The sequence below is a fragment of the Ixodes scapularis genome, unplaced genomic scaffold (assembly GCF_016920785.2).
Source record: "Ixodes scapularis isolate PalLabHiFi unplaced genomic scaffold, ASM1692078v2 PGA_scaffold0__279_contigs__length_252992795, whole genome shotgun sequence".
Lineage (NCBI taxonomy): Eukaryota > Metazoa > Arthropoda > Arachnida > Ixodida > Ixodidae > Ixodes > Ixodes scapularis.
Genome location: NW_024609835.1, coordinates 149,258,041 through 149,276,257, shown reverse-complemented (window position 1 = coordinate 149,276,257; position 18,217 = coordinate 149,258,041). Strand labels below are relative to the sequence as shown.

General features: G+C 45.3%; 1 protein-coding gene across 1 annotated transcript; it reads right to left on the bottom strand.

Moving 5' to 3' along the window:
* Positions 1-7,358: 7,358 nt before the first annotated feature.
* On the bottom strand, positions 7,359-17,894 carry LOC115311799. The gene is made up of 2 exons (XM_040220884.2): positions 17,889-17,894; positions 7,359-8,108 (listed from the first exon to the last, which is right to left on the bottom strand). Exons 1-2 carry the CDS (start codon positions 17,892-17,894, stop codon positions 7,359-7,361), a joined length of 756 nt encoding a protein of 251 aa, XP_040076818.2.
* Positions 17,895-18,217: the final 323 nt, after the last annotated feature.

The following is an 18,217-nucleotide window of genomic DNA, read 5'->3' as shown; positions in this document are numbered from 1 at the left end:
TACTTTTAACTTCGTAATGAGCTAGGGGCTCCAATAATGCCATTTTTACTGTAATTGCATGTACTGCCCTGTACCAGTTCCTCTTGCTGCGGGCTGCAAACAAGCACTTGAATTACAATTATAAAAAAATAGCAGTATCAGTAAAAAAAATCAAGCTGCTTTGACTTCGTTAAGAATGACGTGAACCCTTCCTTGATCCAAGTTTCTTTCTTGTTTTATTTTGGAATAGTACAAAGAAGTCAATGCACATGAGTAATTTTCATTGTCTAAAGGGAGCACATGCAGTGCTTGCAAGCTGCTCAGATTGAAAAGCATCGAATGAAAATATTGAGGTTGAAAATTTGTCGCGATTCTTCTATTTCATGTTACTTTAACGCATACGCTTCGACTACATTCCGGGAGTATCAGACACCGTACCGGAGCTACACAGTACAAGTTTTCACACATTGAAGGGTGTAAAAGGGGTGTTGTAGAACTTACGTCGTGGGCTACACTTTTTGATAACCTTTAAATCTAGTAATACACCCTCATAATTTTACCAAAAGGCGCGCTGTTTAATGTTACACCCCCTTTAGTGAAGGGCGTAAGAAGGGCGTAGAAGAGGGTGCTAAATAAATAATACGAAAAGGTTTTGGAAAGCTTATAGATGGCTCTCTTTAAAATGTACAGGTTAGATTTCTGCTTTAACACCAACGCTTGTTAGCGGTCTTCTTTTTTATTATGTCAGTTTTAATTCATGCAAATAACTGATATTAAAGTGCGTTTTTTGCATAGAATTTTTATGTTTGCCAACAAAATTTTATACATGAGTTTATACTTAATTTTCTTACAAATTACTCCGCACTCAGAAATTTGAAACCATGGAGAAATGCTCAATAATTGCGTTTTTTGCAAATATTTATTGATGGAAGTGTATAAGTAAGAAATACAGTTAGTCTCGAGTTTATATCTGACAACACGACATGAAATTAAAATAAACTAAATATGTTCGACAAATATTCTTCACGTGCTGCTAAAACCTGTCACATGACCATGCCAACCTAGGTAAAATATTCATTTGAGCATAGGATTGCATACTCAATAAATCACAGATATAAAGGGGCAGAACTCATAATAAACGAGTCCGAGACATCCCATAAAAAAATGGTCTCTGGTCGTGTATGGAAAATTAAAAGACAGGCTATCACCTCTTATAGCCTTGTATGGTCGGCCTTAGAAATCTATAAATACAGCTACAGCCAGCTATAGAAAAGTCTAGGGCCCTGTGTCCAAAGCCACGGAACCAATAAATTTTCTTTACCCGCCTATAGACAATTCTACGGTCCTGAGTCTTAAAAATCAGGGCCATCCTTCAATCAGAACGACAGTATTCTTTATCATAATAATAATAATAAATAAGTGCGTTTTTAACAGTGGCCAGCTGGCGCAGTTCAATAGAAAGCACAAACAAACACTTGCGCGCGCAGGCACACACATACACGCGCGCAGGCACGTACACACGTATGCACGCGCGGAAACGCACGCCCACGCGCAGACGCACACGCATGCACAAGCACAGATGCACACACGCATGAACGCGGACGCATACACGAGCGCGCGCTCACACATGCACGCAAACTAATACGACGAAGGAAACGTTGCCTAAGTTAATTTCGGTTTTGCACAAAAAAAAAACAGCCTAAAGTTTAAATAAAACCTAATATTTAGTAAATTTTGTTAATATTTTACATTAGTATTGTAGTGAAATTCTTATTGTTACTAATATAATCATGGTTTGCTTCCTTACGTTCTAAAAAAGAAAAAAGAAGTCTCTTGAAGACTGCGCAAGACCATCGCTATTGCAAATAGTTTCGGTTGGGGCTGACCAACGTTACTAGAACCACTCAGTTGGGAAACTGCCATGGAGACTGCTCGGAAAAAGTGGCCCCAATCTGTCCACCAGAACCGAGCTAAGGCGAACACAACGCCGCCATGTCTCCCACAGCGGCCACTCGAGGAACCGCATGTTACTTCTATTTTGGCTTCAATCGGCCACTTTGGTGCCGAAACAAATACAGCGGAAGTGGTTAGAGGGGTGCCACCCCCATCTCCCCAGTGGACGCGCCGCGAGTTTCTACCGAAGTTAAAATGCACCTAGGTCGGGACGCGCTACCTGAAAGGACCGCTGAGGCATGGTTGTATAAAAGCAATACTAATTGTTCCGCAAAACTTTACAAACTAAAAATTATAAAAACATCACGCGCCCTTCCTTTTGTACTAAACTCCAACAAATTTCATACAAAAAGAGACTTTTCCGTTTGTTTTTACGCAAAAACATGCTTTCTAAAAGCTCAAGGTGACCACAGTACAGACAAATGATAAAGAATGGCGCTGTTGTTGTATTTAGCTCGGTCTCGGTGGACGCCAGCGGCCCAGGTGTTTCCCAACTGAGTGTTCTAGTAACGTTGGGGCTGACGTTGAATGGCCGTTGGAGTTGCAGTGGCTTCAGAAATCTCCTTTCTTTTTACGTTTTAGCCGTTTTAGCGGATATTTTAGTTATCTTCCTTACGAGGACCGTGTTCAAGAATAACAAGCGATGACTGAGAGTTGGGAGACGCTGCTTCGTCCCAACGCCCGTAAGTTTAGGACAGCATGGACGACTCGTGCAAACGCCGGTAAGCAACTTTCTTCTGTTTCTGCGAAGTGGGCTGCTGTTTCAAACTTTGTCGTGTACCGTGTGCTTGCTAAGCTATGCTTTATTCTAACTAAGCTTCTGCCATGTGTTGTTTCGTTATTTGAAAAGTGCGTACCTTTTTCAAGACCTGTGGCTCTCTCCGCAGTGTGAGAAGGACTGTCGTGCAGCGGAACTGTCGGCATGTTCTGGGCGCCGTCCCCGTCCTCCGACGCTCCTCCGACGACGCTTTTGTGGAGCGTTCAAGTGCCGTCTGACGGCAGTTCAAGCATTCAGTCGCCGTCCCAAAGTGTTAATCACAGGTCATGCTAGTTCTGACGTCTTGTCCGAACAGCAGCTCGCCACCGATTTGTTTCATAAAGCGGGAGCGAGAAAAACGTTACAAGAGCGAGCAGCATGATTTTTGGCCTAAGCTTAACGCCTGTGCCGTAGAGACGCGCGGTTTCTTCGCGTTTGCCGAACCGGCACATTTTCCAAGTTTAGGATTGTGTGATGTAAAAAAAGAAGAGTTCAGATGTCACCTTTTTTAGTGGTGGCGAAATTCCTTACAAAAAATAGAGGAGCTAGAAAAAGCAAAAGACTAAAGATATACGCACTCCGGAGTGCACTTTGAATTGAAATTGCTATACGCACTCCGCGGAGAGCTCATGCCGCTCGGGCCACCCTTTTCGAACGGCGCGTGTATTCACTGGGGAGCTCATTAACACAGCCCCCTGCCTGCGTTCACGCCTCTTCGCGGCGGCAGTATGCGGCTGCTAATGACAAAAGTGAACCAGTACACGCCGCTTCGCGGCGTCCAGCCGGCAACCCAAGCCCCGCTGTCCCCGATCGCACCTCCGAAAGGGAGTCCCATACCATTTAGTTCTGCAAAACTTCGTCGACAACATTCGTTTTTTTTCTCAGTGTTTATTGTAAAAACAAAATGTCATAAATATCGTGAAATGCTTCGAAAAAACAAAACGCTCGAAAAAAAAAGTAGGCCTACCGCGGATCGACCTGCGTCCACTTGCGTATAAGCGGACACCTTAACCCCTATGCTATGCCACTATTTTTTTTCTTTATTGCCTGTTTCTGGCTTAGGCGACAAACAGATCACACATACAATAAAAACAAAACAAAAGCCTCAAAGGCTATTGTGCACATACATATATCAAACTCATCAAACACCTTCACAGACCAGTGATGGTCGCCAGCTCCTCAAGAAGTGGCAAAAAATCTGGGGGTGGCTGCTGAACCTTAAACACTTCTTTCAAAAAACACATCATTTCAACAAAATACTTTTGTGCGGGACGCACGTCGACGTCCGCGTGTCTTACAGCCATGCGGCAGCGCCACAAGCCATGGAGACCGACCAGCATGATCATGTCATATGGTGCAATGTTGTCTCCTACATCAACAGGCAAATAACGAATTCCGTGAGGTGTTAATGGTAGGTCCTTTTTAAGGGTCCTTTGAAGGACGTCCCAAAGGAACACTGCGTCCCAGCAGTTAAGAAAAACGTGTTCTATTGTCTCTGGCATTTTGCAAAGTAAACAGTTTACAGACCATGCGACGGGAATACCTTTTTCCTCTAAGAAAACTTTGACCGGCAGGGTTTCACTGTGTAATTTAAAGAGAAAAGATTTCGTGAAGGCGGGTACCCTCATTTGCTTGACATGCTTCAAAACATCCTGACCACTTTCCGCATTGTACAAGGAACGGTACAGTGGAGTGGGAAAAAGGGAAACAACCAAGTCTTTGGTCAAACATTTTCGCGACACACTGGACAAATACTCGAGCGAAGACCGCGTTGCCAAGAACCGATAAGCAGACACAACTTCCTTCAGAAAACCGTGTATGCCATAACTGGAATGCATATCAGTCGAGACAATAATATCGGGCAATGCTCTGCATAGCCGCACCTAAATGACTGAACGCAGTAGAGGGTCCTTCTGGTCTCTTAGAAAACAAAACCTATTAAGGAGTTGTCTGACAAAAAGATGCGACAGACCCAGCCCGCCATCCTTGACACGCCGAAAAAGATTAGTTCGGCTTGTTCTCTCCCAAGTCGAGCTCCAAATAAACACAGCAATAACACGGTGTATGCGCTGGATGTTGACCCGCGAGCAGTGCAGTACCTGCAGCACGTACCAGACCTTCGCAGCTAAAAAGGCGTTGCACACTGAGGCACGTGCAAACATTGAAAAGCCTCTCCCCCCCCCCCCCCCCCCCCCCACTTATCCGCCCTTGCGCGCAGCGCTTGAGCTTCTTCATTCCAATACTCCTCGCTGTCGCGGTATTGTTCCAGTGGAACTCCAAGATACCGCGCCGGCGTGTCAGACCACGTGACACGTTCAAAAACAGTGGGCTTGGCGGGCCAGTCTCCATGCCAAAACCCCTGACACTTTTGCCCATTTACAGCACTGCACGTGCTCTCGCAGAACTTCTCTGTTAGTTCTACAGCTTTCTTTACACTCTCTTGGTCAGTACAAAAAATAGCCACATCATCGGCATATGCCAAAAAACGACCCTCGGTCGCTTGTAAATTAAAGCCGCGTATATGTTCACTACGTAACACACTCATACAATACGGTTCTAGAAAAATACAAAACAGCAGCTGCGAAAGCGGGCATCCCCGCCGCACAGAAGAATAAAGGGGGATACGTTCACTCACACTCTTATTCACAACCAGACGGGTGGCGCAGTTAAGGTAAGCCATGCGTACCCCATCGCACAGCACCGAACCTAAATTAACATGTTCTAAGATGGAAAAAAAAATTTCGTCTGATACGCGGTCAAAGGCTTTCTCGAGGTCTATCTGTAGCAGCGCAACCTTTTGTTGGAAATCGTCGCAGCACTCCAAGATGCTTCGCGCTACATGCACGTTTGTAACAATTGTCCTCCCCTTAATACCAGACGTCTGGTGAGGACCGACTATAAGGTTGATCACACCTTGTAGTCGTTCCGCCAGCACCTTCATCGAAATCGTATAGTCCACATTCGACAGAGTAATCAGGCGGTACGCTCCAACCGTGCGTAGCTTAACTCGATCCTCGCTCTTGGGGATTAAAACAGTATGAGTAAACAAAAAAGATGGGGGTAAAACATTAGGTCGGAACGCCTCGGAAAAAAACACAGTGCAAAAAAGGACCTACACGATCTTTAAACGCTTTATAAAACTCCGCTCCGAAACCATCAGGACCCCCCAGGCGATTTTCCCCCCTTCAAATCGTCTATTGCCTTTTCGACCTCACCTAACGTGATAGGCTGTTCTAGCCTTTCCTTAAGCCCGTCTGCCAGCTTCGTCGTGAACGGTAAAAAAAAACTCCGAAAATCGTTCCTCTTGCGTGCGCAATAACTAAAAAGTCCTTCGCAATGCTCAACAAACGCTTTTTCGATGCTTTCCTTGTCACTAGACAACGTACCCCGATACTGAATTTCACTTTTCTATTTCTTGGCGGCATATCTTCTTTCAATGCCAACTGCCCTTTTGGTGGGAATCTTCCCATCAGATATGCGTTTCAAACGCGCCCGTACAACAGCCCCCTGATACTGATCAGTATCTAGCGCTTCTAGACGTTTTTTTAGACTGACAATATCATCAGCGAAAAGCCCAGGCGATAAACATTCTTCGTGCAATAACTCTTTCAGCCGGCCATCTAGTTCCTGCCTTGCCTTTTCCTTCTTGTGTTTCAAAATACTTGAGCGTTCAAGCGCTATCATTTTTACATCCTGTTTAAAAAGTTCCCACTTTACACCAAAATCGTTCCCCTTGGCCCTTGCCAACTCGTCTAGAGTTTGACGAACTAAATTAACGAAATATTCATCGCCAAGGAGCTTAGTGTTACATTTCCAAAGATTCCAATCAAACTTTTTCGGCTTTTCCTTAGATGCCCATAGCATAAAAGAAACGAGGCAGTGGTCACTAAATGACACATGATCAACAGCATACTTTTTACACACTCTCAGCAATTCAAAAGAAACATACTCTGTCAAGGCGAGCGTGACTTGCTCCTTGAAAGTGTGTAAAGAGCAGAACCCCTCCACCAGACACGCGGTTGGCAACGTCTTCTAAGCCGTAGCGTTCGACCATACTCCCCAAAAGTAAAGCACTTTCATCATGAAACCTTCTGCTGTTCAACCGATCACGCGACGCGCACACACAATTAAAGTCCCCAAGCAAAATGACACGCCGATTGGTCCGAACATACTTCTCAAAACTCTTAAAAAAAAGCACTCTTTCATCGATTCTATTCGGTGCGTAAATGCGCAAAACACGGAAAATGTTACTAGAAAAAAAAATCACAAAGGACAAAACGCTCTGACTCATCACTAATAAACTGCACTACAGTAAACAAACCCTTGCGCAAAAAACAAAAGACACCCGCCAGACGTTCCGACAGCGTGACTAACACAAACGTCGTACCGCGACTCAAACATCTGCACCATTCTCTCCGTCTGTCTCTCGCCTTCCATCTTTGTCTCTTGAACCGCCACAATATCGAGGTCGTGCTCAATAAACAGGCGGCTTAGTTGGCACTGCCGGCGCCTTGAACACAGTCCCCGTACATTTGAAGTGCCTACGGGCAAAGACTTTTCTAGCATGCTTAAATACTAGGTAGGACCAACGGAAAATAACTGCGTTTAGAAAAAAAAAGAAAAAAAAAATAACTGTGAAGAAACCTTTTACAACAGTAGACGTGACAACTCACTTCGGTTGCTCCTCCCTGCGCTGGCGAGACCTCAACCGTTGAGGGTTAAGTCCCCCGTTGCCAGCCCACACGCGCTCGAGGCGTCGCAGTTCCCTGTCGGCGATCTTGGAGCTTACGCCTTCGTGCCGTCGCCTCGCCGCTCCAGTCTCCGCGTCCTTGAGCCTGGCGTCGACGCCACCTTCGCCCTCGGGCTTGCCGTCGTCGTCACCCTGGCCCTTGACTTCGTCGTGAACGGTTGTCCCGACGTCTTCGTCGACATGGTCCTTGCCGTCATCGTCCCCCGGCACGGCGGTTGCCGCTGGGAGGTCTGGAGTGTTTGTCACCTTTTCAGCCGCGACTTCTTCGAGTACCTCGGGGGCCGCCTTTACTTGTGATGCCCAGGGCGAGGGTCTTGGTTTCGCCTCATCACAGACTCTGTCGTTCTCTGCGGGCCCACCCTGGGTTTGCTGGTCTGTCGGCGTCGTCGCTGTTGCTGCTCTCTCGGCCACGAACACGTCCATGCACTCGGCGTCGTCCGACGCCACGGCGGTGTTGTTGCCAGTGACGCGGGCGTACGTCTTCACGCACGACGAGGCCTCGTGTCCGAAGGCCTGGCACAGGTTACACCGGGGCACCCTGCAGTCTCGGCGTATGTGCCCCGCTCGGTGGCACCGGAGGCAGATCGGCGCACGACCAGGGACGACGACCAGGACGTTCCCCCCGCAGGTCCGCAGCTGGTGTGGGAGGTTCTCCAGGGAAACGCCGTCCTTCAACGTCATCCGCGCCACCAGCGTGGTGGACTCGACGCCGACAAAGCCTGGCACTTTCCACTTTTCCCGGATGATTTCCTTGACCAAGCTGAAGGGCTCGAAGGCACGACGCACCGTGTCCACTGGGACGTCGAACGTGACCCAGTGGAGCTTGATGCGCAGTTCCCTCCGACTCGGGTCTACGAGATGGCAAAAGCGGCCCTTTACTTGTAAGCTGCCTGCTTCCAAAAGCATGGTCTTTGCTTCCAGTCAATGAAGTTTCAACAGCCAGACGTGGCTCATCTGGAAGGCCCCCAGACCAGCCAAGCCTGGCAAAACTCCCACCTTGTCTAACGGTTCACGGAAGTCTTCAATCCGTAGGGTCTTTTTTGAAGATCAGCCTGAAGAATCACGCTGAGCTTAGCAGCATCTCCGGTGGGCAGAGCAGGCAAAAGTAGACGGTAATCATTTGGCAGAGAAGAAACATTCGTTTCACCGCGGCCCCATCGCCTCTTTCGGGGAGCGATTCATAGCGCCGTCCGCTCTGGCTGAAAGCCGGAAGTGGAACCCTATGCTATGCCACCGCTCAGAAAAACTCGTTGTGACCATTTGTTCTATACGAGATTAGCGGAGTGCGTATAGCCATTCCCGTCGGAAGTGCACTCCGAAGTGCGTATAGCTTTCTTCATAGCAAAAACATAAAGAAATGTAGAAAAGAATGAACTTAAACGTCTAATGTCCAATCTGATTATTGCGTGGAGTCGGAAGACTACCATCGTACCAACTCGCCCGGTTATTCTTTCTGTCAAACAATAATAGCCAATAGTAATAAATAAATAAATGCCAACTGTTAATTGGTTACAAAAATCGTAAATGATGCAGTGCAGCCCTACCCTGCGCTACTCTTTTTTTGATATCAGATAATGTGTAAATGTATAGGACAGTTCTTAGCAACCATTTATGTCCGACCCATTATATTGAATCTTTTCTCTAAGAGCTTGAAGTTATATAAAAAAGTGTTCTTCATGAATTAAGCTGCACCACTGAGGGCTGGTTGCACCAACGTCGCTTACCTTAACCCAAAGCGGCTCTTTCTTAAGTCGGCTTAGCGTGCTAAACCGAGCTCGGATAAGCACGGGTTTAAATTCCGGTTGCGCCAACGTAAACCCGGCTTTACAGGCGCGTCCCTAGTTAAACGCTGGATTTGCGTAGGGAATGTAGGGACAAACAGAGCAAACTAGGGAACGCTCAGAGGGACGAATACGATTGGCGGAGAGGAAACACGTGATGTAAACAAAAAAACTGCCGTAGTAGTCGTCGTCGGCGTCTGCTTTTCACTGTATTTCTTCGGTGACTAAAGGCGCATTCCCACCGGCGATGTAAGCAGCCGCACGATACGAATTGAAAGTTAGATGGTCACACCGGCGTGCGCGATGAGCGAGTCCAATCCCTTCGTTGGCGAGTCGTTTTTCGAAAACTCTCGCTCCGAACGCCGTTGATTGGCTCAGCCGCTCCGCGACTAGATCGCATCGCCGGTGGGAACGCGCCTTAACAAATTAAAGGTCTCTAAATTCAGTCATTTTTTTCGCTTAACTTTCAATAACAGAAGTCAAAGCTTTAAATAAACACGAATGCTCTTTACATCTGTGATTGTTTGCTTAATATCGGTTGATAACAGGATATTTTGACAGTGGCAGTAGTTTTCGTGCTCACGTTTTGAGGTGAAGGAGCCATCGGGGGCCCCAAATCTCACCGAACGCGAGAAGGACACTCTACTCGCTGAAGACAAAACATCATCGAGAATAAGTAGGCAGGTAAGATGACTACTAAAATCAAGTCATGCCTGAGACCGATGAAGTACAAAACAGTGACGAACTCGCCACGGCAGCTGCGAAAATGCCCGGAAATCGTCGAATAGAAGTCGTCGAGAGGTCAGGTCACGAGACCTTGCATCGACGGTACTCGTTGTTATCAGCAAGGTGACAGAACTGCGCTGTAGCGTCGTTAAACATCCGCTGCAGCCTCAAGCGGACATCAGTTTCACACTGTCGAGTTAAAAAAAAATACTCCCACTAATACAACACATCGTGCCGATAAGAACGGTCGTCTCTTCGCATCACCTGCCCCAGCCTGCCCCGACACAGCAATAGACAAATCTAGCATAGTAGTCGTTACGATTTGTCGTCGCCACGAATGAAAGATATAAAGCAAAATATTCCTAAAAAATCGCGATCACTAAAAAGGTTACGGTTGTGGAACGATACAGTTTCCTGAAGCCAAGATTCTATTCGCGAGATTAGAAAAATTCACTGAAGATTGTTTCAAAACTCAGAAAACTAAAGAAATTGAATTTTTGCTGTTTTATTACTTAAAAGCGCCGCAATCGAATGCAAACGGCAGAGGTGTCGACAATCAGCTGATCACCGAGATCATGTACTGCCACTATTCAACGCGCTGATCGGATTGAAGGATACGCGCTGCAAGTGTAAATAAACAAGGTGGTAAATAACAATGCGTTACAGTTATGCGAAAATTAGTAAGTACATACGAATAAGCTCGTTGAGAGAAGAAAAAACGGGAAGACAGACGTGAGCCCTACAGCTCCGTACGTATCTCGGTTAGGGCTAACGCGCCCTGAGAGTGGAGAGCCAAACACTTCATGCGACAATATTATGCATCCTTGTCACAATCGAAGGTCATTCAGTCGAGACTTTCACGCTGATGTTGTTGCAGTTGTGAAGTTTTTGCTGTGTTCTTTTTATTTTGTTCCTTCAGTGTTTATCAAGTTTTTTTTTTTTCATGCCCTCCCTTTCATAGTCCCATGTAGGGACTGATAGTATTTTGAAATAAAATAAATAAATAAAACATTTTGCACTACCAATTTCGTCCACCGCGTCGACCGCGACAAACCAGCCGCCATGCTTTAAATCCAGGATTAAGAAACAACCAAAAGCAAAGCGCCCAATGTTGAGCGCTCAAGTTAAGCGTAGTTTAGTGCTAGGTTTAGCGATACGCGATTTCGGTACAACCGAACGAAACCGAAACTAAGCTTATGTTCCCGGCTAAGCTCCGCTTTACGCTAAGCGGCGTTGGTGCAACCGGCCCTGAATGTACAATAGCATGTGCCTTGTATGTATGTTCTCAGCGAAAGAAAAAGATGCATTCAAAAAGCGCCAATCATTTTGTTTCTTCTCTGTTAGAGCTTCTTTCAGGTATACACAAAATATGGGTGCCTAGGTCTAAAAGAGTGGAATTGACTTTACCTGCAGGGCTGGAAGGCCTCACTCAATTTGGCAAGCTGCAGCATGAGACCTATGGGAACCTGGGGAACCGAACCACAAGAGTGAGAGTGACATCCGCCTTGCACTTCCTCAACGATGGCACCATGAGGAACGGGGAACTGCCCTAAAGTGAATGCACTGGCAGGTGGGCCGTTCCAGTGAACCCCTATGCCATGCAAACAATTATTGAAAAATGTATTATTAAAAACATGGAGTGTGAAGGGCACGGACAAGAAGGAGATCAACACAGCGCTGTGTTGTGTTGGTATCCTGTGTTTCCATATTCTTCATAATTTCTTTTAATGATTGGCTACCAACTAATTCAATCATCAGCACTATAGTGCTGATGCTTGAACTAGTTGGTAGCCAGTAGCAGCGTGCTTTTATGGACTATCTTCAATAAAAGTATGCTGCTATTTATTAGTATGCATTAACACTGTGCTTACACTTGAATCCTAGTCATTCATTAATGAACAAAAATAAAAACGAGGGACAAGCTAGCTATACAGGCTAAACACAAACAACTTATTCAAGACGGGTTCTCAGGAAGATAATACAAACGCAGAAAAGTGTCCATCACAGCTGAGTTTTAATTGACAAAAAATGAATAGGTGACCCAAAAGAGGAAACAAAAGGGAAGACATGAAGTCACCCTTTACAATTTTGTCGTCTGCTTACCACCACTTTACAAGGGGAATTCCCTCGTGGACCTTAGAGCGTAATGCTGTTCACAACTCCTAACATACCCAAAAACAGTAAACGCAAAGAAGCAACCTACTAACCATCTGGGTAAGTCTGATTAAACAAACAACAGGAAATGCCCTTGAGCTTTCAACAGGAAATAAAGGATAAGCACAACATGAAGATTTCAAAACACAGACGGACATCACACCTGTTTCTAATGAAAAATAGAGGCCAAGAAACTTCTTCCACTCGATGGCAAAACACAGGGAAGGCATTCGACTAATATCTGGGTTTCATCATTGTTATTGATTCTTTCAGTATACACTTGTGGTCACTCTCGCTAGTCAAAATGTTTTAAGTAGTGTTCTATAAGGCCATACACTTATTACATAAGATCACGTGTTTTGACACAGCTGAATACAGATCCTTACTTTTCTGCAACATTTTTACTAAGTTCAATGGTTTTGGGGTTTTGTCGCATGAAGTGTTCTATGAATCAAGTGAGACTTTCTAGCGGTCCTTGGGACATGTCGCGCTGTAGACTTATGTATTACTGGCTTTTCTTTGTTACTTTGTGGGATATGGCAAGCGGTATTGAATTTATTGCAGGTCCCAGCTGCACCAAGCGAGTAGACTCACCGTCAAAGACCGCAAGCCGCTATCTTCAAGACGCGCAGAGTGTTCTATGAGGTGAGCGATCATTTCTAGCGGTCCATGGCACATGCTGTGCTGGGGGTTTATGTAAACTGGCCTTGTCCGCTTTGATCCAGTGTTTCTTAACGAAAAAGTTGACCTCTATAGTTTGATGAAGCACGGCTGCATGCACATGCACCCGGAATTAATATATATTTTTATATACATATATACAAAGCTTTCTACTTCAATTCAAACAAAATTAAAGAAAAAAATAAACGGCGTGAGTGTTACTTGGATGCCGCCTTCACCGTATCTTTGTGGGGCTCTGAGGACATTACATAAGGGGAAAACCGTTCGCAGTATGTTATTCAAAACTATTTAACCAAAATTTTAATAATATTTTTAAATAATGGTTTTATGGGATATTTTTCAATTCTAGTTTCAAAGGCAGTGAATATTGAACACTCACCCAATTGACACAATTTGCGAGTGGCAACAATTTTGAGATATTCAATCCTAAACATCTGCCTTTTTGTCGCCCAATAAAAAAAATGAAAGCTGCTTACAACTCCCTGTAACGCCGAATTAGAGCGCAGCTCTTGAGGAGGAGGAGGGAAGGGCACTGGGGGTGGGGGGGGGTTAAACTAACCAGGGGGGGGTCACGTGACCTTGGGGGGTCACGTGACCTTGGGGGTCACGTGACCCCCAATGCCGATGATGTCATCACTGACGTCGCTGATGACGTCATCAGTGACGATGACGATGCGGGTACCGCTGACGTCATTAGTGACGTCACTGATGACTTCACCAGTGATGATGACGATGACGATGCGAATGTCGGTGACGTCATCAGTGACGATGACGATGCGGATGCCGGTGACGTCATCAGTGATGATGACGATGACGATGCGGATGCCGGTGACGTCATCAGTGACGATGACGATGACGATGTGGATGCCGGTGACGACATCAGTGACGTCACTGATGACGTCATCAGTGATGATGACGATGACGATGCGGATGTCGGTAACGTCATCAGGGATGATGACGATGACGATGCGGATGCCGGTGACGTCATCAGTGATGATAACGATGACGATGTGGATGCCGGTGACGTCATCAGTGATGATGGCGATGACGATGTGGATGCCGATGACGTCATCAGTGACGATGACGTCACCGGCATTGGGGGGTCACGCAACATCGGCTTGGGTCACGTGACCTCAGGGGAGTCACGTGACTTCGGGGGGTCACGTGACCTCGGGGGGGTCACGTGCCCCCCACGAGGTCACGTGACCCCGGTGGGGGCTCGCGCGGTGCATTATGGGACATTTCCCATGATGCACCGGGGTCACGTGACCTCGGGGGGGGGGGGGTCACGTGCCCCCCACGAGGTCACGTGACCCCGGTGGGGGCTCGCGCGGTGCATTATGGGACATTTCCCATGATGCACCGCGCGGTTACGCCGACGCCGACGCCGACGCCGCTCAAGCCGGAAACGGGCCCCTAAGAGCTGCGCTCTAAAACTCTTGCGCTCAGAAGGCCTCAGGATGTCGTGCGGACGTGGTTGCTTCGGACGCACCTTCACTATTCTGGAAGTATGACGCCGATGCTTCCACTAAGGACACACAGTCGAGATAGTGACGACGTACCTCCCGGTACGACTTTTTTCACTGTTCTACCCACCCTTAACGGCACGAATTCTTGAGCTAAAGCTGAGCGCGATTTTTGCACCCGACATTAAAAATGCAAAAGTTTGACAATGAATACCTCGAAGCCGCTTGGCTTTTCGTGATTGATTTGAATCGGTATAGCTTTTCATATTGACTGGCTTTTAACACTCTAGTTGCAACATGGTCCATGAAGCCATTAATTTCAAAGCTAACAGATTATCGTCCATTAGTCAACATACTGTGACAATTATTCACTTTACTAATGTCCGCCGAGTCTTACGAACACGCAGTGAAAAAGGCATCAACGTAACTCTCACGTCCTTTTTTTTTTAAATTCTATTAGCTTTCAAATAGAGTGCTGTGTATGCATGTAAAACGACTTGTAGAATATGATCATGCACACAATTGTTACAATGGTTTGCTTTTCACCCAATTAAGTATTGTATTTTTTATCGCAACCTTTGAAACATAAGCCAACCATCCAGTTACTGAAAATGTATTATATTTGGCAATAAATCAACAGAGAACTACATTGTTTGCCTTTGGCTTCATACTTAAAATAATAGGCATGTGCGAATCATAGATTTTGGGCTTAAGCTGAATAATGATTTGAGCTTATTAACTTTTCACTTGAGTATCACATAGCTTCTGCACCTCTCTCTATGCTCGCGAATTCTGGGTCCGTTTACAGCAGGTCATCCAGCAGCCGCAGGTTACCTTTAAGGCCTCCGAGATTGCTCTTCTCTTGACCTAGACAGCTCGTTTTATATTTTGTCAAAACACTTTTTGTCTGTCACGAATTCAAGGGGTGCAGCGAGGTTCAAACTCAACAATGTCTCATAGACAGCTGTAGAAAGAAACTATTACGAGCACCTTTTTATGTGCAATCCCCCCCACTTCCTCCACCGTTGATAACTAGGGATGCCGCGAACTTTTTTCGAATCGAAGTTTCGATGATCGAATCAAGCGGTTCGAAAGGTTCGAAAGATTTCGATTTTTCGAATTGTCTATATCGTAAAATTCGACGGAGGTCGAACTTTCGAACTTGTTAAGCTAAGAAGTTCGACGCTTTTCGAACCGTCGAACTTATTACGCTAAAAAATTTGATCTTTTTCGAACTTTCGAACTTATTGCGCTGCAAGGTTCGATGCTTGTCGAACTTTCGAACTTGACTGACAAAAAAATTCGATGAATTTCGAACTTTCGAATTTATTTATCAAGAGAATTCGAAAAGTTTCGAACTTTCGGATTCTGAAAAGTCAGAAGTTCGACGAACTTCGAACTTTTAGGGTAAAAGTTCGACGTTCGTCGAACTTCGAAAGACCGGCGGACGGTTTCATTTGATTTCAAGTAGTGGGGTACATTCGTAATTTTTTTTTCTCGAACTTTTACACGCGGTGCTGCGTTCCTTACGAAAGACAATGTCGTTTATTTCAATGTTCTGGCATGCTTAGGTTTAAAGAAAGAAATCTCCGAAGGGGCGAGGAAGGACGACGGGTTTTTGACGATTATCGTTTATGCCAGATTTGAAGCACGCTGCAGCCGGAGCTATTTATGGTAGATATGTTATACTTTTTTTTAAGAATGATCTATGTATAGCCTAGGTAAGTGCCGTCTTAAGATGTGATTATTGTTATTCAACGTGAGTTTCGAAGAAATGTCCAAACATGTATCTGCATGCAATTATAACCTAAACTTGATATTTATTTTCGTCTAAGTTGTTTGAGGTATCGCATTTAAATTAACATCACAGACAGTACATATCATTGCCATCTGCAGAATACGAAATAATATATTTATTGTTTTTTCACGTTAAGGAATAAATTAACTCATGGGAGAAGATTTCTAATAGTGTTCAAGTTCAACACGTCATTAAAAGAAAACTTTTTTTTTTTTTTTTCGCTTCACGTTCCTTGGACGTGTTTCTTTTAGCCTGTACACATTTTGGTAAAAGAAACTTGTTTCGAAGTTCTGAACCTCTGAATATGCAAGAATAGAACACTTCCGACGAATTCTTGATAGTTTTTTTTTTTCTCCTGCTTTTTATTTCCGCATTTATTCTTCTTTTTTTTTTTTTTGTTACTATCGGCACAGGTGTTTAGGTCGAAAAGACAGCTTTGAACTTCTGAACCACTAAGCATGTGACGAGCAGTGCCTTCTGACAACGAGTTTCTAACAATGACCTTTTATGCAGTGAAGAGCGACAGTAGCTATACATATGCATAAATAATTTCAGATTAAAATAAGCTCGACCACGCCCTCTTTCCCCGTATTGTTTTCTTTAACAGATCGAAATTCCTGCAAGGGGGAGAAGGAGGCTGAAGCCCCCCCCCCCCCCCCCCCCCCCCGCTACCCTCTTTCCCCCCGTTTTTCCTCTTCCGACGCCACTTGTATGGTAGAACGCTCCTCGACCTCGAGTTGTGTCGGCTTTTGTGCTTTCTGCGAGGCGATTCCTCCGTCCCAGAAAATAAACCTCCAGGACAATTATAAACTTCACCGGATCGGATTACTACCAGCGTGCAAGGGGTGGCGAGGTAGTTTGCCAGCTCGCTTCAAGGTTTTTCTGAGCCTCAACCTCCTGCTCGCCCCTGGCCGTTTCGAACTGGATGAGTCTCGTAAAACAGTGTGTTCGTGCAATCACTACTGCGTGATGCAGGTTAAACCCCCCCCCCCCCCCCCCCCCGGGGCTGGCGGTCACAATTCTGCACTGGCAAATATTCTAGCACGTCCGGGACACTCATCGTCTCATTTAATTGCCTGACCAACTTCGCAGAATCTAGATATCACACCCTAACTTTTCTAAACTTGATTTTGTGAAAACCAGTGAGTCGTGAAAACGTTATTTGAAACTGAAACTGTGGAAAAACTTGAAAATCGGACTTCGAACTTTGAAAACTTGGATTAGAAAAAAATTTAAAATCTTCGAAGTTTTTTTTTTTTGTTTTTTTTTAATTTAGCGTTAAAAGAGAATCGAAACCTTCGAACTTTTCGAACTTTATGTAAAAAGAAATTCGAAATCTTCGATTTGTTCGAACTTCATGTCTATAAAAATTCGAAGCGTTCGAAGTTTTCGAATTTTTTTTACAAAGAATTTCGAGATCTTCGAATTTATCGAACCTGAAGTAAAAAAATATTCGAAATATTCGAATTCGAAATTTTGGAAACCGTGAAAGCTTCGAAATTTTCGAATTCGAAACTCCGCTGTGGTCAAAAGTTGCGAATTTTTCGAAATCGAACCTCGGTCGGTACGAAAATATAGAAATTTTTCGAAATCGAACCTCAGTTCGCTTCGCAAATAACGAAACCTTTCGAAATCGAACCTAGGGTGGTTCGCGACATCCCTATTGATAACCACAACCGTCAACCTCACCAGGCTCGACGCGCTGCGCGCTAAATTTCCGCTGCTCCGGTTGGTGTTCGAAGGGGGAGCTCATATGGCCAGCGACTAGACATAAAATGTAGCTCGTGAAAGTTAATTTCTACAGCTACACATGAGAGACATTACGTTTGCTGTTTCCTGTAACCTTCATCTTTGGGTTTTTCAATGTAGAAGAGGAGGCAAAACATTAACATTGGCCAAGGGACAAATATTAGCATGTACCGTTATGGTCAGTCGGCGGCCCTATACGGTTCATAATGCAGAGTGGCGTGGTGAGAAGGGTGCGTCCGTGGCAGACATAGATTGTAGCACCTGAGCTCCCCACCTTCTGTCTGTGTTAGTCCTTTTTTTTACTTGCCTTCCCTTGGCTATGTCCGCTGATACCGTTAAAGGGGTAGGGAAACGAAATTTCAGCGCTCGTTATTTAGCTTTAATCTGTTGCATGTTGCACCCTAACCTCAAAAACCCCAGTCT